The sequence below is a fragment of the Falco rusticolus genome, chromosome 6 (assembly GCF_015220075.1).
Source record: "Falco rusticolus isolate bFalRus1 chromosome 6, bFalRus1.pri, whole genome shotgun sequence".
Taxonomy (NCBI): Eukaryota; Metazoa; Chordata; class Aves; order Falconiformes; family Falconidae; genus Falco; species Falco rusticolus.
In genome coordinates this window covers 80,858,220-80,885,695 of record NC_051192.1, presented here as the reverse complement: position 1 = coordinate 80,885,695, position 27,476 = coordinate 80,858,220, and the positions used below count along the sequence as shown (strand labels likewise).

At 36.1% G+C, this 27,476-nt stretch overlaps 1 protein-coding gene across 1 annotated transcript in view; it reads right to left on the bottom strand.

Annotated features, from left to right (window-relative positions):
- MYO6 (myosin VI) overlaps window positions 1–27,476 on the bottom strand; it is a 118,104-nt gene that overhangs the window by 13,927 nt on the left and 76,701 nt on the right. The window contains exons 16-30 of the mRNA XM_037391841.1: window positions 25,914–26,041; window positions 24,751–24,846; window positions 22,530–22,703; window positions 18,795–18,833; window positions 17,097–17,190; window positions 14,292–14,422; window positions 14,095–14,172; window positions 13,015–13,144; window positions 11,180–11,270; window positions 9,798–9,948; window positions 8,247–8,455; window positions 7,791–7,869; window positions 5,433–5,593; window positions 2,223–2,252; window positions 1,710–1,748 (exon numbers count right to left, since the gene is read on the bottom strand). Coding sequence (XP_037247738.1) covers window positions 1,710–1,748; window positions 2,223–2,252; window positions 5,433–5,593; window positions 7,791–7,869; window positions 8,247–8,455; window positions 9,798–9,948; window positions 11,180–11,270; window positions 13,015–13,144; window positions 14,095–14,172; window positions 14,292–14,422; window positions 17,097–17,190; window positions 18,795–18,833; window positions 22,530–22,703; window positions 24,751–24,846; window positions 25,914–26,041 — 1,630 coding nt within the window. The remainder of the gene's footprint in view (window positions 1–1,709; window positions 1,749–2,222; window positions 2,253–5,432; window positions 5,594–7,790; window positions 7,870–8,246; window positions 8,456–9,797; window positions 9,949–11,179; window positions 11,271–13,014; window positions 13,145–14,094; window positions 14,173–14,291; window positions 14,423–17,096; window positions 17,191–18,794; window positions 18,834–22,529; window positions 22,704–24,750; window positions 24,847–25,913; window positions 26,042–27,476) is intronic.

Here is a 27,476-nt window from a genome sequence, read left to right as displayed (position 1 = left end):
TATGGTATGTGAGAACTCTGACATAAAAAATTACCTCTTTGACTTTTAGTCAGTACATAGCTGAAGGACAAGAACCCTTCTGCACCCTCAGCACTACTCACTAAGTGTAAAACAAATTATTAGACAGTCTCCTTCAAAATATGTATTTTAATATTTTGTTATCACTGGCATACCTGTAGGTCATTAAAGGATTGCTGCTAAATGTAATTTCCGCTGCCTGGTGTCTAACCTTTTTGAACCTAATTTGACAAATCCTAAGGATTTTCCTTATTTAGCAACGCTGCCCACCACTCTAAGAGTTTGCTCCATAATTTAGAGCAGCAGAACTAGGCTGTAAGATCTCTGGTTAAACTAGTAATCTTTAAGAATGCTAATCCAATTGAACGGCTTAGTCTTTCCATTACAGTACTACTCTGCACTCTGCAGATCACTCTTGTTTTCTACATGACTTTAAGCATAACAGTCTGGCAGTGAGAAGAGCATGATACATGACAGTCAGTCTTCAGCACTCAATCTGACAAAATTATGTGTCATAAACATAAAAATCAGTCTTCAGTGAAGTTTCCAGTACATGGAAAGTTAAAAAAAATAAATAAATAGTTAAACAAGCATACAGTAAGTACTGCATTTTGAATTCAACCAAAACACAAACCCTCTGATTTTGCCCCAAAGTTTTGTGACTTTTTTTCACATTAAGTATTGGCCGTTGTCACTGGAACTGTGTCAATATATGCAATACAATCTAGCCATCGAAATTCACATGCTAACTTCATTACACACAACATTGTTTATTCCTAGTCTTAAAATACCACTGCAAGAAACACATTTAGTTAACAGCTGTACTCCCAATTATCAATGCTACAACTACAAAACTCATCAATCATGAGAGACCAATCATCTTCAGACTATATATACACAGTATAGCAGCTTATGTAACAACAGATTCACTTTTAAAAGCTCTCTAAACAATTTTGCTTCTTAGTAGGCTTCAGAAAATGAATGTCAAAAGGTTATTTCTGTCCTAAGTTGCACAATACACTTTCTAATTACTCACTGATATGTAGGACATTGTTACAATTTCTTTCCACAGAGTATTAGTATTCTAACACAAGTTAGTATGAGACTGTTCCAGCAGAACTGTATTCAGATCTAGACCTGCATTCACCTTTTCTCCTGCATTGTGCATAAAAATTTGCATTAGCATTCAAGAAATCTCAGAAGGGGATGTTGTTTAGTTGTCTTAAGAGGGGGTTTAATATGCTTTTAACATGGTAATTTTCAAAATTGCTTTTATTTGAACTAGAATATCTTCTTACTATAAGTGCTAACAGTTATCATTAAATAACATCATTAACTTTGTAGGAGTACTTCTATAGATTCAACACAAAAGATGTGGAGCCTAGTTTTCCATTATCATTTTAAGAAAGGTGAAAAGAGAAGAGCACTGGAGGAACATTACCAAAATTACATAAAACACCAGGGTACATGAACTATTTAATTTTTTTAGAACCAATTAAAATAGCAGAAAAATAACTGCTGACAAAAGATGTTGATTAAGGAAATTTATCTGAAAGAAATAATTTACTTGTTTGCTTAGCACTTAAAAAACCCACCAAACTTGATTCTATGATTTTTTATTCCGTAACACTTCAATCCATTTAATGTGCGATTTTATAAAATAATTAGTTTGGTGTTGTCTTCTCACCTACCTAGACAATATTTCTGACATTTCTGTGGCCATTTGTTCCCTATAAGAAAATTGATAAATAAGCATAAACCAAACATATGAATATAAAAACAACCTTTACAACTCTGAAAGTCTCTTGCCAACCAAACAGAAGCTAATTAAAAGTGCACCAAAAAGTGGCTACTTATTTAAATATTTTCCATTCTAATATATATATATACACAAACAGAGCTTTGATTCTTTTAAGAGCAATAAATCACACAGGGCAGTGAAAAACAGATGATGATATGTGAAAAAATTTACACTATATAATCATCTCTAAATAGATCTTATTAGGTATATTAGATTATTAACTTTTTTATTAGAAGCAAAGTAGTGGATATAAGGTATTGCAAACTGATTTAAATTTTACAGATGCACACTAATAAAATTATTATGGGGTATTAGTAAATATCAGGACTATCAATCTCCTTTGAATTAATTAGTATTGCTTTTTTTTCTATTAGAGCATTCAAATAGAAAAAAAATGCCATACGCAGTCATTTGCAGCTTTGTTCCATTGGCTCTGCAAATAGAAGACATTTATGTTAGACAGACTACTTCCTAGTTACCTTTCACAATGTGAAGTGGGAAAAGGTGGGTCATAGTATTTACATCTTATTTACTATCTTATGATTATTTTTTTTATTAACAGAGAAAGAGGATTATATTGACCTTTTTTCCTCACCTTTCTCATTCAATCATGACTGTTAAATTATTTTTTTAAAAATAAGTTAAATTAAGATAATCTGGAAAATATGTACAAGCTAAAACTTCCCCCACCCCTTCTACCCTCCCACCCCACCTTTCAAAATCAAAGATTTTGAGACATGCTACTGATAATTTAATGTCTGGATAAGCATATCAGAAGAAATAACAGCAATCCTTATGTAGCTACTCTGGGAACAGAACAGATAGCTTCTTCTTGCAAGTTCTGAAAAGACACTAACTGCCATAATGAAAATCCACATAATACACACCATAGCAATAAATACGCTACAAATTAGAACTTACTTGGATTGTTCCAGCACAATGCACAGAAGAGAGATACAACAACTTCACTGAAGCTAGCTTATTTTGTTGCTATATGCTATACTATATTTCAATAAGCCACATAAATAAAAACCAGCTACCTATTATTTAACTATTTTTTAACTTAAGCACTAAGCACTTCTGTTAAGGGATTCACTGCACCTAGGAGTAAATTATTACACATGATTTCACATGGGTGAGTAATAAAATTGCATGAAGCTAGGAGAAGTCCAGCATACTCAGCCCAGAATAAGCACCAATTAAAATGCTGGATCTACTGGCAGAACAAACAACTTCTCTTTTTCAAAAGGAGTCAATGAGTATATTTTTCAAAGAAACTACTAATACTTACGAACCTTTAAATATCTATGAAAACTAATGGTGGATGCAGCAAGGTATTGAGAAGGAAAGAAATAAAGTATTTTCAACATACAACACTACACAAGGAACCAATGAGCAAAATACAAGAGTTCCTTCAAAGCAGCACATAAAAATCACCTTCTTCTTACTATTCTCACTGCACAGGTAGTACAGCACAATGGAAAATACCCTTTTATTCATGCCAACGTATAAGCATGAAATGATTCTTTACAAAATTGTGTGAACATACTGTAGAACCAGTATACTCCATGAATTCAGCATGGAGTGATACATGCTTTATCTTACTACAGCAGAATTTAATAGAAAATGGAAATACACATATGTAAGTCATAGTGATTTCAGTGCATCATACGGTAATACGCAAGTCTCTAATCCAGAAGACGGAAGAACTTAAGTTCCTTAGACTCTAGCAAGATTTTAATTGCTATCAGTTAAAATAACTCTTGAGAATTTAGGTTTAAACCATTAAATTACATGTTTTGTTCAAACCAATAAATATTTTTCATTTCAGAAAATTCCCACAGTTTCTACCTTTAAGCCTATTCCCGCAGTTATGTGGAAATCTACCCTTGGATTTCAGTAGAAGATACTGGGGTCTGGGAAACGTTTTGGTTTGTTTTTAAACAAACCAAAACAAAATCAAATCAAAGAGGCAATTAAAAGCATTTTCTTCAATTTTTGGACATACTTAAAACTCTTTGAAGTAACTGCAGAAACGGAATGAAAAAGATCTGCTAATGAGCTGAAAAGAGATCTCACAGAAGCAGAAAAAACTATTGCTTTTTTCTAGATTTATACATTATCTTGTTGAAGAAAGTATTTACATTGTGAACTTAACTTGTTCAGACCATTCTGCACTTTCCAATCACTCAGAAAAGAGTCTTCATTCTCCTACTGCTAACTACACAGCAGAGAGAAACCGGCAGCCGGTTAGTTCATCATCCATTCTGGGACTAGACAAGAAATACAAATACCAGGGTCACCCATGAGCAGTAGGAAACACTGTGGGAATTAGAGCTTCACTGTCAGAAAAGCTGAATCCTCTGAGTCTTTCTTGTCTATTGCCTCAATTCTTTCATAATTAAGAGAAGTCTGCCAGGTTGCAACAGTAGAGTGACTTTGTGTTTACCTTCAAAGTACTGCACTAAAATCCAAACAAGGGAAGCATGAAAATCTCCAGAATGATGTCTGTGACGTACTTGGACATTCAACTAAGCGTGTTAAAGTCTTACCTAAGACAATATGACAGCTATTGTGTACTGAGAACCAAACCACAATAATTTTACTGGAAGTGTCTAAAAATCAGTATTGTACATGAAAAGTAAATCACCCAGCTATCTCACATAGGCATAGAGTTATTAAAAAAAAAAAAAAAAAAAGAGTATACATCTATATAACATTTGAGTAGCAAAGAGCACAGCTGGGGAGCTTGAAATTTCATGGAAACACTTGGGATGTTTTACACCCCTTCTTTCAACAAGAACAAACTGAGTAGACTAGCACTAATGATGTGATCATGTTCATAGGTCCCTTTACACAATTTGACCAATAAGTACCATTTTTACTGGAACTTCTAAGTTGCTTCTAAGGTGTCATCCTTCACACACAAAGAATTCTTGTTTTGCATGCAGTGTGGATCTGTATACCAAAAGCCACGCACTTCTTGAGACACATCAAAAAATTAACATAGAACAAAACACTTAGACAACATACAAACTTCAAACCCATTTATGTTAAATATATTCATTCCACTTTAAAAAACTTGCCAGTCAGGACACAGAAATAACTACTATTTCTGCATTCAAAGAGGGCTTCTTGTTAAAAAAAACCCAAAACATATACAAATTCACACTATACTACTGGAACCATCAAGTACCTGAAAGGATATATTTCATTACTACCTACCAGTGAAGAAATTCCATTCACTACTCCAAATGAGTCATAAAAATAATAATTTGCATTGGTTGTCATCCTTGCCAGAGCTCAAAAAAAGAAAAAGAACCGTAGCTGTATTCACAGGCACCTATTAAACTACTGACGTAGCAAGATGCAAAATGGAGAAAGTCTTTAAGCAAAAGTAGTCTATTTCTAAACAAATTTCATGAGTTAATTTGAAAAATTTTACTTATAAGATCATTTAATTAATACAAAAATACATTAAAAAAATCAACAAATGCATAGTCTTCTCAAAGGGATAAGTACAGTATGACGGGGGTGGGGGGGTAGCAGGGGTGGTAAGGAGCAGGGGAGGCAGGGAGCAGGGGAAGAGATATGTAATTATTTAGCCCCATACCTGCGCAATCCTAAATCAAGTTGAGCCTCATCACTGATGAGTTCTGCCTCACTCTGGGCAATTCTCATTGCAAGTTCATGATCACGACGTTCCTGTTCAAGCACTGCCTGGTGCTGGGTTTCCTCTTCTCGTTCTCTAGCTAGCTGAGCCTCAATTTCAGCCTGTTTTATAAAAACACACCTTTAACCTTATCCAATCAAACCCAAAACGCTATGTAAGGTAATTATTAGAAAGATATGCCAAGTAGTATATTTATAGCTTTCAAAACATGCAAAATTTACAGAACTGAAAAAGTTAACAGCCTTAGTATTTAGGTTGACCCACGAAAAGCAAAAAAGCTACAGACTGCATCTTGGTTTTCATATAGTCATCAAATCATTATTGTCCACCACTTGTATTACTTTTTCAAATTGAAGCACCAATCAATTATTCCTTATTTAAACAGCACATGAAGCTTTTTGTAGCTATTAAGAAAATTAAGACTTCAAAAGTTTTTAGAATTACTAAAAAAACTCAAGATGATACAGAGCGATATGTTTACTACTCCATAGCACTAACAATACTCCCTTGATATTCTGCACTTGGCATTATAGGACTTTGCAACAGGCATTGTTTGCATCTAGGTCCATGGTTCATTTCAAAAAGGGATCAAGACAAACAGTGAAATCCTCTGTGTACTTGACCTGGCTTTGAATTTAAGCAAATGGTAAAATTCTGACTTACTGAAATGCAGAAGCAATCCAGATATACTGCCTCTGCAGAGCAAAACTGTAATTCCGGTTTACCATCATTATTTAACACAGGGTTACTTCTACACAGAGTAAGCAAAACACAACCATCCAATTCATACTCTGTAAGTCATACATGCCAAGTCTTAGCACCTTTCTTGGTGCCCAAACGTCAACAAAGGAGACAAAGTCATTCCCACTCATCATTGTGAATTTGCACCACTAAAGCAATGCAGTAACACCAGAGATTTTATCATACGAATCCCATTGTAGATTAGCTGATAGTAGCAACCACCAGCAGGAGAGATAATGAGTAATTAACTGTATGTAGAAGAAAGCAATACCCTACTGGATTACGTATCTTCTTTGTATCCAAACACAGTGTTTTAAAGTGTAAATTACATTCTGCATTGCAGATATTCACATCTCAGAAACAAAGAAACATAAAGACAGACAATCCCTAGAGATGCTCATAGTGCTGGCAGACGGTGTTGTTAAACCTTCTGGCAACAGGCCATCTTGCTTCCTCAGTGGACAAAGCTGAATTCATTTAAACTGTCCCTGAATGGAAACTTATTCTACAAATTTCTCACAAAACTAGGCACATCTGCAACGGTCTCCAAGCAATGATTTAGAGCCTAATCAAACAGCAGCTTACTCTTTTTACGTTTAACTTCTACAAGCTGGTAGTGCTTATTATTCTGATACAGGTGACAGACTCAGTAACACAGGAAAGATCCATTTTTTCATCAAAGTTAGGCTATAATTTCTCTGTTCATTTCAATGACTTGTTTATCAAGAATGAGGATGAGGTAGATAGAAAGAGTATGCAGATGCAAGGAGGATAAGCAGTGCTAGGCTAACGCCAGGGATAACAAGATACAGCAGAAAAATACTGCTTCTGCTTAGTCATGGAGAGGGCTTAAAATAGTCTTTAAACAACAATGACCACAGCCCTACGCTTGCTACAACTGCCGTACAGAGAAGCTTTTTCTCTCTGAAACTGCTCCCCCAGGTCACACACGTAATCTCCAAGACAAGAGAAAAACAAGGGTGCAGGGGCCAAACACAACTCAGAGTGAGAGTTCATGATGGGATCAGTAAGAAGTGTCAGAAATCAAGGGGGAGGGGTGGAGGAGAAGTGTTTACACTGCATGTATTTATTCTACATGAATGTAGCCGAATGAGCTACTAGAGACAGTCCTGTACCCTCTCATTATTACCAATATTCTGAAAGTGTTTACAGTTAAATGGTACGTAACACAGCCAGATGTCCAGATGTGACTGCTAGTAAACGTGTACCAAACTTGACTGACATAGAACATCTGCAAAAATTTCAAAGGCTAAACTAGGATCCTCCACTGTTGTGTGTTTTTAAATTTAAAATAACTTTTAAAAACAAATGCACCTCTACTCGTAAGACCTGAACTTGCATGTGTACTAGAAATGATGATCTGCCTTGGGAAGCCCTAATCATGATTTTCACCTTTACATTTACTACTAAAGCAACACTACTGAATGACTCTGAGACACAATTTTTAAAATAAAGCCATTAGACTCAGTAAAGAACCTAAGCTGTGAAAACAATTTAAAAAAATAAAACCAAAACAAAACAAGCTAAAACACTGACCTGAATATGCTTTTCTTCCTCTTCCCTCCTTTTCCTCTCTTCCTCTTCCTGTTTTCTTTTTGCCTCAATCTCAGATTTCCTATTAGAAAAGAGGAAGAGGGAATGAAAGCACGTTATTACGATGCGAACGAACAAGAGATAGGAAAGCATCTTCCATAAAACTGAACGGTAATCCAGAAGTCAGTACAGTCCTGATGACAGGACACTACATGTAAAGTCAAGAAACTTTGCAAGTTAATCTCTATTTCCAGCTGCATCACGTCATTTCTTCCATACTCTATTCTGACTACACTTACCTTAAACCACTGGGAAAGGGAATGTTTTAACACTGCATAGCACACCAGGAGTACGATCCAAGTGACCCTCTTTAAGCACAGGAGTATTAAAAATGACCTCACTAAAGCACCATTCCTATTTTCTTCTCATTCTATAACCAGCAACTTATTCAAGACTCACAGACGTCTTTCCTTTTCTTCCTTCCTTCGTTGTTTTTCCTCCTCTTCACGTCTCTTTCTTTCTTTTTCCATTTCCTCCTGGATGCGTCGCAGCCTCTCTGCTTCCTCCTCTTGTTGTTTCTTCTTTTGCAGTGCACTCAGAAGCTGCTCTGAGCTTCTAACTAGAGCATCATACTCTTTCTGTATCTGCTCCCTAGTCATTACAGTGGTCTGCAAAATGAATAATAACAGAGGATTATACTCCTTTACATTTGTACTTCATTTTTTAAAAATGTATATTGAAAAATATTAAGTGAAATGAGAGTGTCGAGCAGTATAATTAAAATATATATACACTTCAGGGTAGGGGAGCTTAAGCACATCTTTCCCTTTCTTCCTAAAGTCCTGGGGATCCACTACTCTCTTATAAAACCATACAAAGTAATCTCCACTTTACCACTGAAATGAAACACGACTTCTCTTTAAAACATGCCTTCATTTTTTAAACCTTGCAGTTTTAAGCAACAGAAAGTAATTGTTACCACACTAAGATAAAAACTAAAGGTCTCCTATGTGCATTTTGTGTGGTGTTCCCAGCTGCTACAGTGGTTATTTACAGCTCTGCCTTTTATGCCATAGCACAGAGTAGTTTTTCTTACTACGTGTGCTAGCACTCAGAAAAATTATTGAACTGTGCCGTGACTTTTTTTGGAAAAGATAGTAGTAGCAAATAACAGTTTGAAAATATTTCAAACACTACCCTTTGATACATATGATTTCAAACCTCGTTGATAGCTACAATTTAATTTCACTTCACAATTCACACTGATGTATAACTAATAAAATTGTGATATGGGGAGCTTGCTGATCTTTTCTGAGGGTGTATCATGATGATAATCAAATTATCTTTTTTTTATTAGAAAAGAACTGTAAGTTGATAGGTTAACTCTAGCATCTTTTCAGCTGTGATTTTAAAAAGAAAAATCTTAATGAAGTACACTAAGAAAGTTATAATATAGCATGAAAGAAAAATTCAATACAATGATTTTTTTCTAACATTAATAAATCCCAGAGTGTTTTCATTTTGTCTGTGTAGTTTTGTGGTAAGAAAACTGAGAACTGTAGACCTTGAGGCATAATGAGCAATCTGAATTATCTTTCCTACCAAGTCTGAAAAAAACTTGTAATTAAAATATAAATCTCTTCACTTTGTGATAAATGCTTGTATGTTTCAGCCCTGATTAATTTAAAACATTGCTAACATGCATTATTCCAATAATAAAAGCAACAAGCAAATTATTGACATTTGTCTCAAAATATCAACATGCATTTTTGCTTTAAATTATCCAGTGCTGATTTTGAAACACATATATTATTTTGAAAATAATACCAAAGTCTAGACATATGCAACCCAGTTTCAAGGTTCACTTTAGTTACATTACCAAATAATTTTAAACAGGATTTACCCAGTGCCTCTGAAAATTAAGACCTCTGTATCAAAATGTCTTTTATAGAGAGAAAAATAAGTTTTTTAAATGTAATGAAAAACTATTATCTCTGGTTATTATTATACCTTAATTTTGGTCATTGATGCATCAATAGAATACTCCAGCTCCTTGACCTGCTTGCTTGTCTCTGCCTTCCCCTCCTTCAGAGCACTTACTACTTCATTAAATTTATCAAGTCTCTTCTTCAGTGTACGCACTTTTATCAGGCCATCAATGCTGTGAAGGTAAGACAGTTTATTTGTATAGTGAGATGTTTTTACAAGGCGATATTTTTAAAACCACCGCTAACCACACACATTAAAGAGGTAGATAGGGGAGACAAGTTATGCCTTCTGGTAGAACTCATCCTCTTCTTGTAATTCAAACATTATCACATGAAGTGCCTAAGCAATAGAGCCTTTTGCAAACAATAATTAAAACTGTTTAGCAGACACTGACTCAAAATAGAAAAATATGGTTTTATTTTGAGGATTAACATGGGGTGGTGGTTTTTTCTTTTCAGTAACAAAACATGCTGACGTTGCACCGGTAATGTAAAAATCTACTAGATTACTGTAATGTAAAATGTACTGGAGGATTCTGACTGGAGTAGATAAAGGTTGAGTTGTGCCGCTTACTCAAAGAGCAATAATGGGACTGAATCAGATAAAGCTCAACTATACAGCAGGGAATCCAGTCATTAAGCCCCGTAGGGGAAAAAAAAGTCTGGGGAAAAGAAGAGTTTAGGAAAACCTGGGACAGTCTTCCTAGAAAGAAACTCAACTGAGATTCAGGAAAACAACATACAAAAGGCAGAAACTAAATCCAATCATTACAGATGAGTACAGAACAGCTTAAAAATACAGGGACATTGTCAGAAATGCCAAGGTACAAAATGAAACATAACTATCAAAGGATGTAAAAGAAAACATTTTATAAGAACCCCACTATTAAAGAACAGAGAGTTGGATCTCTAACAAAGAGCAAAAAGGTGTCAGCAGAGCTTCATGACTGAAGAGTTTTTTCCATCAGTATTCCATGTAGTCAGATTAAAGCTAATGGAATGACATAATTTCATGAGGAGACAAGATAGACAGAACACACAATTATTTTTAAGATAAAAAAGAAAGGGGGCCTATAAGGGAAGGTGTGAATGGGTAAAGGACAAAATTAATGAGCTTAAATTTCATATAGAGGGACTTAACTAAGGATTTCTAATAACTAGATGATCACTGAAGGATTTTATGAACAAAGAGCTAAACAAACATATCTTAGGAAAGGCTCAGATTTAGTCTATTCATCCTTGGGAAAGAGAGGAAGAACGTGGCAACTATTAAGTCTCTTTCAGTCATACTTAGCATCATTCTATGACTTCAGATACATTTAGTTAAGTGTAGTAAATCTCTTTACATTCACAAGAAAATAATATTAAAAATCCATTTTCTTCACCCAAGGAATATCCCCTTACCGTGGTTTGTGCTTTCTCTTGCAAAGCCACATACGAACAGTCTTTTGTATTTTAATGCAGGCACTGGCTCGATATTTTATCTTATTTTTCACTGTAAATAGACAGAAGATACTGAGTCTCAATGGTTTATACCATTTAACGCAACTCATACTACTCACACACTTGATGGCTCAAAACTCTATGTAGACTACATGTGCCTAACAGCAAGGTCTACACTAGGACCGTAACACTTAACACACGGCAGACAACAGAATTCACAGTCCTGAGCCAAGCACAGAGGTTTCCACCCGAAACAAACAGGAAGGATTAAGCATGTGCACACTGGCACACATGCACACCCCCCCTCCAGATCCGCAGACATCAGTAAGCTCAGTGAAAAGCCACTGGACCTAGCAAGCAGGAAACGCTCAACCTCTAAGTCCTGTGCTGAAGGGTAATCAAGTATCCAGTATCTGCTAAAGATAATAAAGTAGCTGCAACTTTGCTGAGCATTTCTTTGCAATGTTGAAATGAAAGAACAGAAAACAAAACCTCCAGCTGCGGCTGTTCTAACAGTCTTCATCTAGATTGGGACCCAGAGGCAAATTAAACAGAGAATAATGTCAAGGCACAGGCACAAGGATGTGTGCCAAGTTGCTCAGAATGCAAGAATGTATTTTTATCTGTCAACTAGAGAAAGCATAGATACCTAAGGCTCCACGCTAGTTTTAGTCATCAGCCGAGCACGTGGCTCGTGAACATAGTGATACTTAACTACAGGACGGAGGTGATCACAAAGACGTACTCTACTTTTTGTGTATCTATTTCAGCGTTATTCTGGGGATAAAATGAGCTTCCAATTTTCCATAAAACACTAAAAAAAAAGTAAGGCACATCAAACCAGCATATTATTTTCCTGGGTTTCTACTTTTTGAACACAGGACTTTCTGTCCTATCTTTCCGAAAAAAACAGACCGACCAGCACAAATTTCTAGGTCAAACCCATTATTTTACTTTTACAATTTCCAATATCCGAAACCTATATAAGAATTCACAACTTGCATTTGCCCCAGTGCAAACAGCAACAAATAGTATCCAATCAGTGGCAGATGTCACGACTGTGCTGGCCCAAATGCACAGCCATAAGGCATGAAGCCTTTGTGATCTTCTTTCCCATCTTAATGTATACTTTCCACCCTCTGTGTTATTATTAGATCCCTGACATCCTGCATCAGATCTTTCCCAATCTCCCAGACATCTTTACTGAAGCAGCCCACAAGCACCAATGTCTATTCCACACGACCACATTCCTACTTTGCACAGTAAACTGGACAGGCCAAGCAATTAGAAACTGCCTATCAATAGTGATAGGCACTTCTTTGCTGATCAGCAGTAATTGCTGAGGCGGAGATGTTTGCCCTGTAATTCACGTTAGTGCTTTCAAAAATGCAGTTTCTGCCCAGAGATGACAACCACTTGCAGGGACTTTCCAGAACTAAATGACTCCACGTTGTCAGCTAGAAGTTGAACTACTGTTCCTTCCTACTGATGTAGAAGTGTCTCCCATGCAAGATCTGTGATAGCTAATTATTTTTGTACAAGTGTTTACCCAGGCTTCAGCAAGCACCCAAGTAGACAGGACGCAGGAGACATACAACTGGTGGGTGGTGGCCTTATATCCCACTTTGAAAAACCTCTGCTTTAAGTGCCTCTCTTGCCAATCTTGAAATCAATTACTCAGACTTTAGTATGTAACCGTGTGCTATACATCTTCTTGGCTACATTTCAAGGCGATAATAATTGCTTTACTATATTTTTAACAAATATTTTGATTTAATAAAACATAAAATACATACATTTAATCACAGAGAGAGAACACCATTGAACTTTTTTCCAGCGACTGCAGATAAGCCAGCGATTCACTCGTTTAACTAGCTCTGCTAAGTGATCCGGATCAGACTTCATTATCTGATCAAACTCTGCAAACTAAACAATAATGAAAAAAAGTTTTACAAGAAAGGAGAACGGGGAGGGTTAAACATTATTATTATTCAAGAGCATGTTGAGTTAAAAGGTAAAATATTTTTGATGTAAACTGTGTCATCATATCAGCTTTCAATTAATTCAAGTGAGCAAGTATGTCTGGCATCACTTTATTCTTTAATAACAGCAGTGACTACTAGGTTTTTCTGTTTGTTTAACTGCTGTGCAACACTTATCATTTACAATAATTTAACTATTTGTTAATTACTAAAAGTATTTATTGCCAAAATTTAAAAAAAATTGTTTCTCTATATCTTGAACACTTACTCTAGCCTTCCACAACTTCAAGACACTTCTAATTCTGTATCTGGGAAAAAATAAAGCCCTGAAAGCACTTCTCAATTTCTAAACTTTGTACAAGTGTACAACTAAGGCAACTTTTTCTGAAAATCCTGCACTTCTACTTTTCAGTAATTGTTACAGTTAAGAACATATTTCTGGGACTACAGTAATTCCCCTTTCTAGTCACAACAGCTCCCTACTTCATCTCCTTTCTCTGCACAGCAGCAGCAATACTCAGAATCACAGAAAGAGATTTCAGCTATAAACAGATTTCATTAGAAAAGTTTTTTTTTCTTTACCCTGACTCGCTCTTTTTAATAGTCAACATAAGTCATAACTGACTGGTAGAACATCTTGGAATACAAACACTGCATCAGGAATATATTAGCAACAAGCATATACAGCTTGCATTAGCAACAAGACTGTGAAGTCAATTATATCAGTATTAAAACTGATTTTTTTTCATAGAAAAGGAACAGCATTTACAAAAAGCCCTGAGCAATAAGTTGGCCACGCTTTTAGCAATGTGTTGAACAACGTTACCTTTGGAGGTCCCTTCCAACTGAAATTATTCTAAGATTCACATTCATAAACTCCAAAAGAAACATTACCTTGCCAGGTCTAAAAAACACCTTGGTTAGCCCAAATTTGTAATCATTTTCATTCAGTCCCAAAGCTTTAAATAGTGCCTGAAACACAGAAAACAGTTAAGATTACATTCTGTCTTGTTAAAAAAAAAAAAAGTTCAGAAAGTCCCCACAGCACATTTTATGTCCAGGACGATATAGCATAAGAATTTATTTCTTACCTTGCAAAAGAGCCTAGGATCCAGTCGAGCCAGTTTTTCAGGCAAGTATTTCTTGTACATATTATATAGTTCATGAAATGAAGCTCGTGAAGGGAAACCACCTTGCATCAAATCCAGAACTGACACCATTCCTAAATTCATAGGAACACAAGGACAAAAGCTGGTATCAGTAAAATGCAAATGAAGCAGTGATTTTTATGAGACACTGTTCAGAGACTAAACCATAAAGTTCAGCTGGGTCTTGATCCAGCCTGTAACGTTTCTTGATCATGGGGTCATTCACAAAAAGTTAATACTAAACAGGTGAGAAGACCCCACACAATTCTGTCCCTATTTCAGAGACAAGGAACATCCAATTGTGCAGTGGATTTTTTTCCTAATACTTCTTCTAAGTGTTTTCTTCTTTTTAGCAGACTTGGCATTTTCCTTTTTAATGAAAAAAAAAGCCAGTAATGCCTAACCAGGCTTTTATTTTTCTCATGTCAGTATTTGTGAGATGAGATGCAGATGCAACATCAGATTCATACACGGTGCCAGAACATTTTGTGTATACATTTTCAATACAAGGCATCAGATGCTAAGATGAAATTTGATGTCCCAAACAGTGTTACTACATTTTGGCTGCAACTAGAACATGAGTAAAGCACAGACACAAAGTCAGTAAAAGGTATGAATCACTTCAAGCAGCCCAGGCCATGCCAGTTTTTGCCTGCTGCTTTACATAACCCTATCAACAGATTTTTTTATGTTTTTAAGTTAGCCCTTAACTTGTGGTTACTGTCTTTAAACTTCACCTTTTCCATATTTGCTTTCAATGACAATTTTTTTTTGTTTACATTAAGTCTTTCTTTTTGAAAAAAAGATTTTATAGCATTACATCTTGCTCTTTTATCATTAAATGCTGTAACTTTGTTCTACTACATTAAGCTTCATTTACTGTTGTTAAAGTAAACACACGGAAAAGTGAGCTTGTAAGACTACTGTAAAACAGCAGTTGTTGAAGCTTGGAAATTAATTTGCTATTTTTTTCCTCTCTGACACATCAAATGCTGTTAAACTGAAGAAATCTGCTGATAATGCTGTTAATGGCAGAAAAGGACCTGAGAGTGTTGGTTGATGGCTGCCTGAACATGAGCCATCGGTGTGCCCAGGTGGCCAGGAGGCCAACAGCATCCTGGCTTGTATCAGCAACAGTGTGGCCAGCAGGACCGGGGCAGTGACTGTCCCCCTGTACTGGGCACTGGTGGGGCCCCACCTCGAATCCTGGGTTCAGGTTTGGGCCCCTCACTGCAAGACAGACACTGAGGTGCTGGAGCGTGTCCAGAGCAGGGCAACGGAGCTGGGGAAGGGTCTGGAGCACAAGTTCTATGGGGAGCAGCTGAGGGAACTGGGGGTGTTTAGTCTCGAGAAAAGGAGGCTCAGGGGGGACCTTTATCGCTCTCTACAGCTGCCTGAGAGGAGGCTGTGGGCAGGTGGGGGTTGGTCTCTTCTCCCAGGTAACAAGTGACAGGACAAGAGGAAACAGCCTCCAGTTGCACCAGGAGAAGTTTAGATTGGATATTAGGAAAAAATTCTGCCCAGCAAGGGTGGTCAAGCGTTGGGACAGGCTGCCGCCCAGGGAGGTGGTGGAATCACCATCCCTGGAGGTATTTAAAAAAACATGCACAGATGTGGTGCTTGGTGACATGGTTTAGTGATGGACTTGGTAGCCCTGGGTTAACGGTTGGACTGGATGGTCTCAAAGGCCTTCTCCAATCTAAATGGTGCTATGCTTCTAATCGCTGAAAACTGGTAAGCTTTTGTGACAGTAACAGGAGATGCTAAACACATGGGCTTGTCAAAACATCAACTGCAGAACATGGAAATATCTTTGACTTAAAAAGAGGAAAAAAATCAAGCACAAGCTACTGAAAGTACAAAAATACAGAAGAGGGAAAAAAATACTGAAGTACTTTGATGAACAAATGCCCTATGAAGAACGACAATACCAGCAGTGATTCCCAGACAAGCAGATCCCTCTGCTCTTCAGTGAGGCATAAGCAGAACTGCAAATATTTACTCTTTAAAAATAAAGCTGTAAAATTGGAAAGTGCCTAGTATTTCAAGAATAATGAAAATGCAGCATTGCAATCTGTAGTATACAAAGCAACAGGAAAGACTACACTGAAGTGTCCCTGTTCAAAGTCCTGCTGCAAATCAAATTAACAGCGGTATAAAGAAATCTAAAAAAGTAAACCAATATGATTCAATTCTTATTATAGTATCTATAAAATTAAATAAAACAGGTGCGTTTCAATTATTAGATATCTCAGCTAATACTGACTGCCTCTAAGTGCACACAGGCGTTTCTAACGCTTCAACTGCCACAGTAATCTAAAAGCATTCTGTTGTTCTGACCTGAACTGCTGCCCCTTATTAACACTGTGGGCAATGCAAAGAGATGGGATTCAGCTCCAGGTCAGGAAATATAAATCTATGTGCCAATTTATGGCTATATATGCTCCTGGTCTCTGAACTTTCATAATCAATTGGAAAAACAGTTGATGGAAATTACACCAACTCTTCCTGCAAGGAAGAGACCTTACGGCTGTTCAGATGAATTATTTCTAGGGTTCTATGGACTAAAATGAGACCTAAGTTACTAAGAATCTAAATAATTGTTCACACGGCATAAATAAGGTACCTTCTAGAAAGCAACCATTCAAGTAAGGAAATATTGCTTGCATCACACATATTTCAAACTTAAATCAATCTATAATGCCCAAAGTGATAAACAGAGAGAAAAATATCAGAGGTATACATTACCTGAACACTGGAGCTGAGAGAGGATCTGTCCTCCTTCAAAATGGTGATTTGTCATCTTTAAATTAGGCTTGATACAGCGAATAAAGCTAGACCCCTATTACCAAAACAAGAAGTTAGCAGAATCTACACATTTCTAAACCTCCTGAAGCAACAGTTAATAATTTAAGTATTATGGGGTAGGTAGGGTGGGGGAGGGGAAGATACAAAGTAACACTATTCTAAAAGAGAAATGCCAATGTTCTTTTTCTCTCATGCATCAGTTCTGCACTCTAGCCTTGATGTAACAGATCTCAGTGCTCAAGCTATTAATTGGATGGTCAATTTTTGAGTTTTCACTCAACTGTTCTTAACATTACTATGACCTAATTATGATTTAGCAATCTAGATTCTACTACCCTCATTATCTTCTACAGTCAAATCACCTAAATGCCTCAGTCCTCCAGAGTTCACATCAGTGGACATGCTACCAGCCTCCTGACATTGGAATCATCCCAGATGAACCTGACTTTCCTTTCTTCTCATTTTTACTTTTTACAGTTTCTTTCGGCTCACTGCTTCATTCTCCCTTCCTCCATGTTATTCCGGTCTGCTCCTCTCTCATCACCATGTGTACTATCTCTACAATTTTCACCACTGCTTTCTCTGATCATTTCACATTCATCAAGGATGACGTTTTTGCAAAACAGCATCCAATTATTCAGATTTTCCTACGACAGGTGGCTGCTAATGATAGCCTACCTTATAAACTAAAACAAACTGAGCCTGAGAAAACATAGTATTACTCCTTGTTTGCAGTGTTTTCTCTCTTTTTCTATCTCTCAGCTCAGAGTCAGAGAGCACTTGCCAAGTGAGCTCTATATTAACAACACATCCTCAGTTGTGGCTTAGCTAAACTCAGTACAGCAAGCCTGGCCACATACTTTTTCCTTGGACTGGATCTCTGTTCCTGAGTGTTCTGTGTGAAAGCGATCATCTTTCTTTCAGACCAGCCTCATGAGTACAGTAAAATCTTAATGTTGGATATACCCCAGCAGCTGTCCCATTTGTTTTCCATGTTTTTCCCCCTTTTTCTTTTTTGGACAGAGAATAACCTCACATCTAGAACTGGTTAGAACATGTGGTCAGGAGAAACAAGAATGTGCTCTTACAAGTCCAAGTTCTAAAACATGGGTATGTTAAACCACACAGAGCATTCCACAAACTATCAAATTACATCTGCTACATTAGCAAATACCCATTAGGGGAATCATTCTTTGACCATCTGTGTGTTTACAGCCTATCACAAAAATGAAATGAAACATTTAATTTCTAACGGCATTACAGAATCTGAAAACAGTAACCAATAATAAATTATCATCTGCCTTACTTCTAAATAACATCTCTAGGTCTTCTGCAAATGAGTCATCAATGATAAACAGTGAATGGAAGGAAGTAAAAGTGACAAAAAATGAGATCACAGCCCAGACAAATTTCATATTGTTTACTCAAATTATGTAAATTTCATTCTACAACTTTTTTAAAGGTGGTGGTTTTGTAGTGCAATAATCGTCACCTGCACAGCAAGACATCTCAAAAGTGCCATGTAACTGCAAACTCTAAAGCAATTACTTATCACAGTTATTGTAAGCCATATTGTTGAGATAATTGATTATGACTTACGTCAGAAAATTATGAACCTGCATCTGTATATATACTTACAGTACTGTGAAGCTTCTCAAGAAGCAAATTTAACTGAGTCTGTAAAAGAAAACAGGTATTTCAAGAGTCTTACCATGACAACTACAGAAATACACACACAGAATAGTGTACAGCATCACTGCATGCATGTTTGTTGTTAGTAAATCAGATGAATTGATAAATCAAACGTTCACAACTTTTAATAGACAAAAATCATGCAATTGTGCATGAATGGTCCTGAGGAAATTACTTGTGTTTAATTGCACAACCATACTGTATAGACTAGTTAGTTACTACAACATAGTTATAAAAAAAAAGTGCAAGCCTATTGGGAAAATACAGGAAATAATGGCTATGTGGTAAAATTATAAAGAAAATGAGACTGATCAGCAGTAATTAAAAAAAAAAATACACTGCAAATTTGCAAAAGCCCAAATTTAATTTAGAACAAGCATATATTTGTACATCAAATAATTAACACAGAACACACATATGCTCAGGGTTTTCTTGTTTTTTTAAAGCTAAGTCAGTGTTTAGGTGAATGAACCTACACGAACTATTTTTAATTCCAAACTTCCAAATTTTTAATTCTCTGTTGATGACAATTGACTATAATTTTAAAATCACATTTACTGAGGCTGCATTTAAACATACTGTGATGAGAAAAGACCACAGTCCTATGATTATCTTGGGCAAGTCTACAGGATCACCAGAGACTTAAGGCTATCAGGGAAAACAAGTCACCGTTGCTACTGAATGTAATTGGTAGGGACTTCAAAATATTTCAGAACCACATCAGGAAAACAGCTATACTTCTACTTTATAGATGCATCTGTTTTACCACATAGATTACTGCTGTGCCAGCCCTTCTAGCATACTAGCAAGCTTTAAGTATACAGACTGACGACAAAATTCTGTATGTCTAGCATATTCTTCCTTTTCTGTACTAGAACCAAAATTGAAAATTTCTGACTTCTGACTAATGTTTGTTTGTTTGTTTGTTTTTAACCAGATCTTTCAATTACCTAGAATCTAAGAAATGAGATTTGTACGGGTGATGTGCGTCACCTACAGCCACCAGTCATCCTTCCGGTGAATAAAACTGGTTTGTTTTTTTTTAACTTATCATGGACATGGTTAGAAAGAGAGAAGGAGTGCCACAAGAGGCATGACAAACACTAATAACCTCCTGCTCAGTTCTCACTTACACATACTCTTCATATCTCTACTTGAATATAATCATCATGGTTTTTTAAGTTAGGAATACTTAATTTTGGAAGGGACAGCGTAATTTCCATCAACAAAATACATTTCTGCTAGAGGGAAAATACCCCTTCCTTATACTCTGTGATTTGACAAGAAATAAGCCAGAGCCATTCTCAGGTAAATTTCGCTAATGAAATGACCATATGAATAGAACATAATGCTAAAACTACTGCTCTTTGAATTATGACAATTGAATCCATCATTACCACAGTAAGGTAAAATCATCCCAGAGATTCTGCATAGATCTGATGACCTAATTAATCATTATTTCCTCAACTGATTTACGTGAATCAGTTTTAATTAGTTATAAGGAAGGGAATTGTGAAAGATTTCATAAAGAGAAGTCCTGCGACATCATCTAATAAATTGATGTAATTACAAGAATTTGAGACTGACATACTGACACACTAAGAATTCTTACTCTTAAAGAGATGAATTTCTACTAAGATAACAGAACTTATTTTGATGTCATCTGAAGTGAAATTTTCAAGGCTATTAGTGTTCATCAGCAGCACATGTTGTGTCTGGGAAGGTAACACTAAATGAATTACTGGAAGTAACACATACATTCAAAATGCCATGAAACTCAAAAACATTGAAAGAATTATAGATTGATGGGCCAGATCCAAAGAGGATGTTAGTCATGTTCTAGGTGCAGAGGTGAACACCAAAGTCCAAAAGGCAATCCAAAAAGTTCCCTTTCAATTGCTGCTTAACTTAAAAAAATGCCTCCTTTTTTACTTCAGCCCTCCTTGAACAATGGTATCATTCACATGTCCGTATCTACTGGATGTGGGGTGCTAAATCCAAGAGGAATTGAAAACCCAGATGTAAGAATGTGGAAACTATCTCAAAGATCCCACAGACGCTTTCATTTTGAAAATGTAGCTATAAAAAACAATGGATCATTGCTTCACCTACAACAGACTCATGGTTGCAGGGTTTGCTCAGGAGATGGCTTATCTGTATGCATTTCCATTTTTCAGTCTGCCTTCTGATCATGCATTTTATATTAAACCAATTGCTACAGTTTAATTCTACAAATACTATACAATAAGGAAGAGGAGGAAATAAACATCACAGTAAAACTCAGAGCAGGCTGCCCAATTCCCAGTAAAACACCAAAGCCACTACCTTACAAGTCAGGCTCTGTCTCCTGCTTTTCCTGGCCCTGTGAAAATTTTAATTCTGGCTACATAACAAACCATCTCCAGAAGGGTGTAAGAGGAATTCCCTTTGTCAGACTGAACAATAACTTCACACTACAGGAAATACAGTAGATATAAACCACTGAATACTCTATAGACCTAAAGCAGAATACTGTTGCTACACAAAAAAGCAAGTGCTGCTACCATATCCTTCCCATTCTTCAGCCCCTGCATTTTTAGAGAACTGTTCTAAACACTAGCCACAAGACAGAATTACGCAAGAAGGAATTTATCTTGCAATCACAATTCAGCACTTAACCTTGACATGGAGCAGAAATGGTCTTCTGCTACTGGAAGTGCTCCACTCTACAAGAACGTTTTTGGATTGTTTAAAATACCTGCTTTTCCCAGGGACTGTGTAAGGAGTGTAGCCAGGAACATGATGTGGGGTTTTAGGTGCGCTAGGTAAGGCAGCGTACCAAAAATGTTGCAGCACTTGACTTGAAGGCATGCAAATCCTTCATTGGATCTGGCCCAGATGTGTAGAGAAGAGCTCTTGCTGAAATTGCAGCAGCTCTACCAACAATAAATCCATGAGATTGAAAAATTTACCTGCAGCCCACGGTTGTGTCTGCTTTTCATCTCTTAATTCCCCTACAGTTCTCTTTCTAGCCATCCTGAGCTGGAATAGTCCAGCTCAAATAAAACTGCTGAATGAGAAAAGGATGCAGAAAACATTTGGAGAAGACAAGGTTTGAAGGTCAGCTTTACAACAAGCAGAAGAAAGGAGAAAATGAGGAGAAGCATCAGATTCCGGTATTGAGAAAGGAAACATTCAGCACATTGAACATCTTTCTGTGAAAGCCATGACTCTATATTTTAGAAGAGGAAAGCCAGTGGTTAGGTTAGGTTTTGAATTTTGAGAATGTCAAACTGTAGCCAACTGATACATCTTCTAGAATGCACAATAAAGATAGGAGGGAGGAACACCTTTGTTACATTTAGAACCCCTTAAAGTCCACAGAATCCAAATTTAGATCTCAAGACTTTAAAACTTTTGAATAAAGTCTTCCATGTGGCTTTGCAAAATTCTGACTTAAAAATTACTCCATAATCTCTGTAAGGACTATTATGAAACATCTTTTTGACAGAAACACATAGCATGTAGCTTGAATATAGTGGTTTCTTATAATTCAACAGAAAAAAATGTCTATTTAACATTTTCTTTGTCTGAATCTCAAGTTACCACTAATTCTCCCAACCTTTAGGTTCTGCTTATTTCAGGTAACTTGAAAGTGGCTCATACTACAACAAGATACGATACTTTGCTATATTATGTTACCTTGAATTTGTTTCCCACACTGATGAAGCTAAGTTTCCCAGCTTTTTGTTTGGGATCCTTGTTGTTGTTACTGTTGGATTCAAACAGCTGTCGAACAAACTTGTCCTTGGATTCACATATAAGAGACTCAAGGGACATGTGCAAAGCATCATTGTTTTTTTCCACAAATTGCATCTGAAAAGACAACCCAAGAAATAGCAGCACATTTATTTCACTACTCCACTTACTTAAGTCTTAAAGAAAACTAAAGAAAACAAAGTTACATACTTAATTCAAAAAACAGCAAGAACATGTGGGGTAAATATTCATACATTATTCCAAGCAATTTTTCAATTGGACACATGAAACACTAATGACAGAGAGAAAAGATACTCTCAGATTTGAAGGATGTTGTTGGAATCATGAAACCCAAGGTAAGGGTTAGCGCCTTTTAAAAGATAGCTGTGTTTTTGTCAATCATTTCTTTCCATTTCCAGTACTCAGCACATCATCACTTGTTTGTTCTGAGAAGCTTAATACTTTCATGGCTCGTAATATCAGTTAAGATCTGTTGTGAAATAGGAATTAACATGCACACGAACTGGTGCATCTACAGAGTTTGGAAAATTAAATGAAAAAGTTATTTCAGTAGCACTATGACTATTCAAGGACAGTTGATTTAATAAAGATACTGTCCTGCTTTCTATAAACTTACCTCTCTGTTTTATTTAAATTTGCTCGCTAACTTCTAGAAGTTACGAACAATACATTACACTGGAATTCAGAGATCAAGACACCAGTATCCAATTTCACACTAAAAAAATTCTCAATGGCTGTTGGTGCAACTATAATAGTGAGTTTGATATTTATGAGGACAGTAGGCCAAGACTAATTGGAAGAAAATACAAATTTTCAAGATATCCCACAAAAGGATTTAACGGTGATGACAATCAAAGGACAAACACAGGCCTGCAAAATTCCCTTGGGCTATGAAAACAAAAGACTGGAATATGAATGCAGTTGGATGAGCATCCTCACCACAAACCAGATTGTGAGAAGTGCCACAAGTGGCAGTGAGAAAGAGAAACAAGTAACAGGTGAGGTACAAGGCAGCTATAGTCTAAAAATTCTAAGGCCCAAGTAAGTCCCTCCCTGAAGGAGCGAATAAATCAAGTGAAGCATATTAGGATAGCACCTGGACCAAAGGCACCTCATATTTGACCTAGCTCTGACAGCAGAGCTTATGTGCTCATATCTGGCTCCTCTGGTCCTGCAGACACTCTAAATTATTATTAACATACCACGATGAGGTACACAGTTAAATATAAGAGCACTTGGAACAAATGTGTTCCGCTTTTATTTGTTATTTTCATATTGACTCACTGAGTGACCTCAGAAAATCAGGTAGGCAACACACACTTCAATTTTCTTATTTGTAAAATGACCTACAGCGTGTGCTTACTTCAAAACAGCACAACAATCATTATCATTCTTGGAGTATTTTAAAGTAAGAACGAACAAGCCTTTGAAGTACACATTTTCAAATTACAAAAAAAATCTTTGGCAATAGCTTCCCTCTTACACACAGGAGTTACAGACCAGAAAAGCAAAGCATTATGGATCTTCTGTTTATCCTATACTCTTTTTTTTACTAAAAAATTAGGTTTTAGATATTGGCTTCAGGTGTTTCAATGGTTTTGTATGTTGAACGTCAAAAAAGCAGAAGAATCTGGAATGTATTTTGACGGTACAAATTTCAGGTATTTTATATTCTTGCATGAGTGATTCTATTTCCAGTAGAAATAGAAAACAAGAAGTATAAACTGTGATTTTTATTATACCATAAACAGTGATTGCATACAAAGATAAGCATGCTTCCAAAAAGCTACCCTTTACAATACTTTTACAACACGTAGTGTATTCCTCTCCCCAAGACACAAACGTCCGTTGATGCAAGATTTGCAGTAGATCATGAATCAATATATTTAATATTGACACCGTTACCTATAGATTTATAACAAAGTCTTACACAAAATACATCACCAAAACAGTCTGTAATCTGAGAAGTTAAAAGAAACCGTCAATTCTGTCAAACACTCACAAAATCAGTTTTAAAGCTAAGACATACCAACTTTTGAATTTCTCTTTTGATGAAAGGAAATTTTGTTATTTAACCTATATGCACTGAAAAATACAAAAGTACTACAAAGCATAACATAAATAGTTGCGTAAGTAAAATTACCGTCTCATAGCACACTGCTCCTGCAAAGTGTCGGATAATAAAGCCTTCATCATCTCTGATATTTCTGTGAACAGCCAATTTAGATTTTCTAGGAATCTGGAATTAAAAAGTTGAATTACAAACAAGGATTACACTGGAGAGTGAGAAAAAGTTTACTCTTACATCACTACCATGATTCTGCCAGGAGCACTAAGTTTTGAAAATGACATTTCCTGCAGTACAATTGTGATGACCACTACCATTTCCATTCAAATTCGGATATTCCAAAAACTTATTTTCAATCTCATTTGCACTCTTAAGTACCTCACATTCAAAATAAATGTCACCAGGACTGCTAACACCAGCTAGCTGATTTTCTTTTTGCCTTTAATCAGTAATTTCTATACCATTCATTCCACAGCTGATAAATAGCCTTGTCATATAAGTAGGATTAGACAGTAGGATTAGACATTAAAATATGGTTTTAGAAGGTCTATTTTAAAAGGCAACTACCCAGTTGGTGGTACACATACTGGCAAAAATGTTTCACTGCACAGCAGTCCAGTTAAACAATATTAAGTGGAAATGTAATGAAAGGTAAATTAATGACAATGTTATTTGGCTCCCTTTGCTTGTGTTTTTTCAGCAAGTAATTTTTTTTTTTTTTTTTGCATTTCAACAGAAGTCGTACATAAATTGCAATAATTTGCATTAATCTTCCAGAGAGTGCTGTACGTTAAAGAATTAACAACAAGAAGATCTTCCTTGTGCATTCCCTATTTTCATCTCTGAAGTGCTAGCTAGACACTCCATGAGTCAAATATTCTCCAAAGCAAGCAGCGTTTGGAAGGAATAACAAAATAACTCATCTGATATGAAATAGTCTAAATTAAAATGTGGTTTTATTTCCTTTTCGTGCATTACATGTTAACAAACTTCAAAAGTAAGTGAAGAATATGGCTTTAGTTTCAGCAGGATATTAGAATTCCTAGAAGACTTAAGCCTTCAGTGAACTTTTCAACAAACCTAATAACCAAACTTGTCCTTAACAAAAGAATATGGATTGTGCAGACTGGTGTGGTATGTGATTTCTTAGGAAAGGTTTTCATTAAACTGAAGTGTTACTATCAACTGTTCCAAGAACTGTTTTATTAAAACAAGACAGACAGCAGAAATAAACCTACAGACAGCCTGAAATGGTCCTTGTGTTTTTGGTGCACAACTGAAGTAAAATGCTGATCACTTGGTTGGGGAAGACGATTTTCTTCATCCAAAATATCCAGTACACCTATTAATTTTGCTTCAATCAGATCTGTTAATAAAACAAAATATATGTACAAAAATTGAATACCTAAACTCTTATCAGAACTGAACATTACAAGTTTAAAATGCTACTGATCCGATTCTGTACAAATGTTATGTTAGGGAAAGCTGTTAACACAAAATTTAAAAAGTCATTGCAAATTAACTCTACATGTCCGAATTGTTGATTTAATCAATATCCTACACATACCAAGTTCTAACTGTAACACAATGAACACAGGGGAAAAAAGATCAGACAGAGTTTGTTTGATTTTCACTCTGGGTCTTATGTTGGATTTAGTCATCTAATTCCCAAAAGGTGCCTAAATGTTTCGGTGGTATGACCATCAGTCTTTACAGGATAACCGCTTATACTGTTGCGGGGTTTTTTAAGCTTCTCATCTGTGCTTCACCACATGTCAAAACTAAAAACATGAAAAGGTAAATACTTCAATTTACAACAGGATCCAGGGAGAAAAATGAAATGCATTTGTTTTAAGAAAGGCAGATCAGACTTGAGCGTACAGAGGTGGTTTCACAACATTTTACAAGCGTATTGCCTTGACCTTCCACATACATATACAAAAGCCCTTGTAAGCTGACACAGAAATGCATGCTCTTGAAACTATTAGACGCAAGAATTATGCGGCTTTTAAAAGTTTTTTATATTATCTACACAACTGTTCTTATAAGAGGAATTTTTACTACCCACTTTCTTACTGTGGAAAGGCAGAAGAAATTACTATTGCTTGTACTACAGCCATGTCTATGAACTTACCATACCTTGTACAGTATGAGGCTACATCTAAAGCATAAAGACAGCCCCAATGCAAAGAATTTACGCTTATAAAATCTGAACAAGCTATTTAGCTACAGAGATGACTACCATTCCATCAAAACATTCTAACATACTAATGACTGCTTCTAAGATTCTTCCACAGTGTTTAAAAATTGTCCACGTCAACATAATATCCTTCTCTTTTGTGACAGTTAATATTTCTGCATGTTCACTGCTGTCACAGGACTGGCTCAACACCTTAAACAAAATCGTATTTTGACAGAAACCAACATTATTTTTCTCATTCACTTCAAAAGGCAGCAGAAAATCCCCCTTTCCTCTGACTATGCAATAATAGGAAAAAAAAGGTTTAACTAAGCTAGAATTGATTAACTTATATAAGAATAACTCGTCCAATGAAGACATATGTCAAATCTGTGGTGGGGTGTGATATGTTGGTTGGAATAGTAAACGGGGACTGCTACTAACAGTCTTAGGTAAGCTGCCCAAACCTTTCCTATGGCAGGAAAAGGCAACAACTTGGCAATCTCTACAACTCGACCCATTTTCCCACTATCAGACAGACAGAGACCTTTTCCATGAAACCCTTTTTGATTCTGATGTATGTTTCAAACAAAATTAAAAAAAAAAAACAAAAAAAACCAAC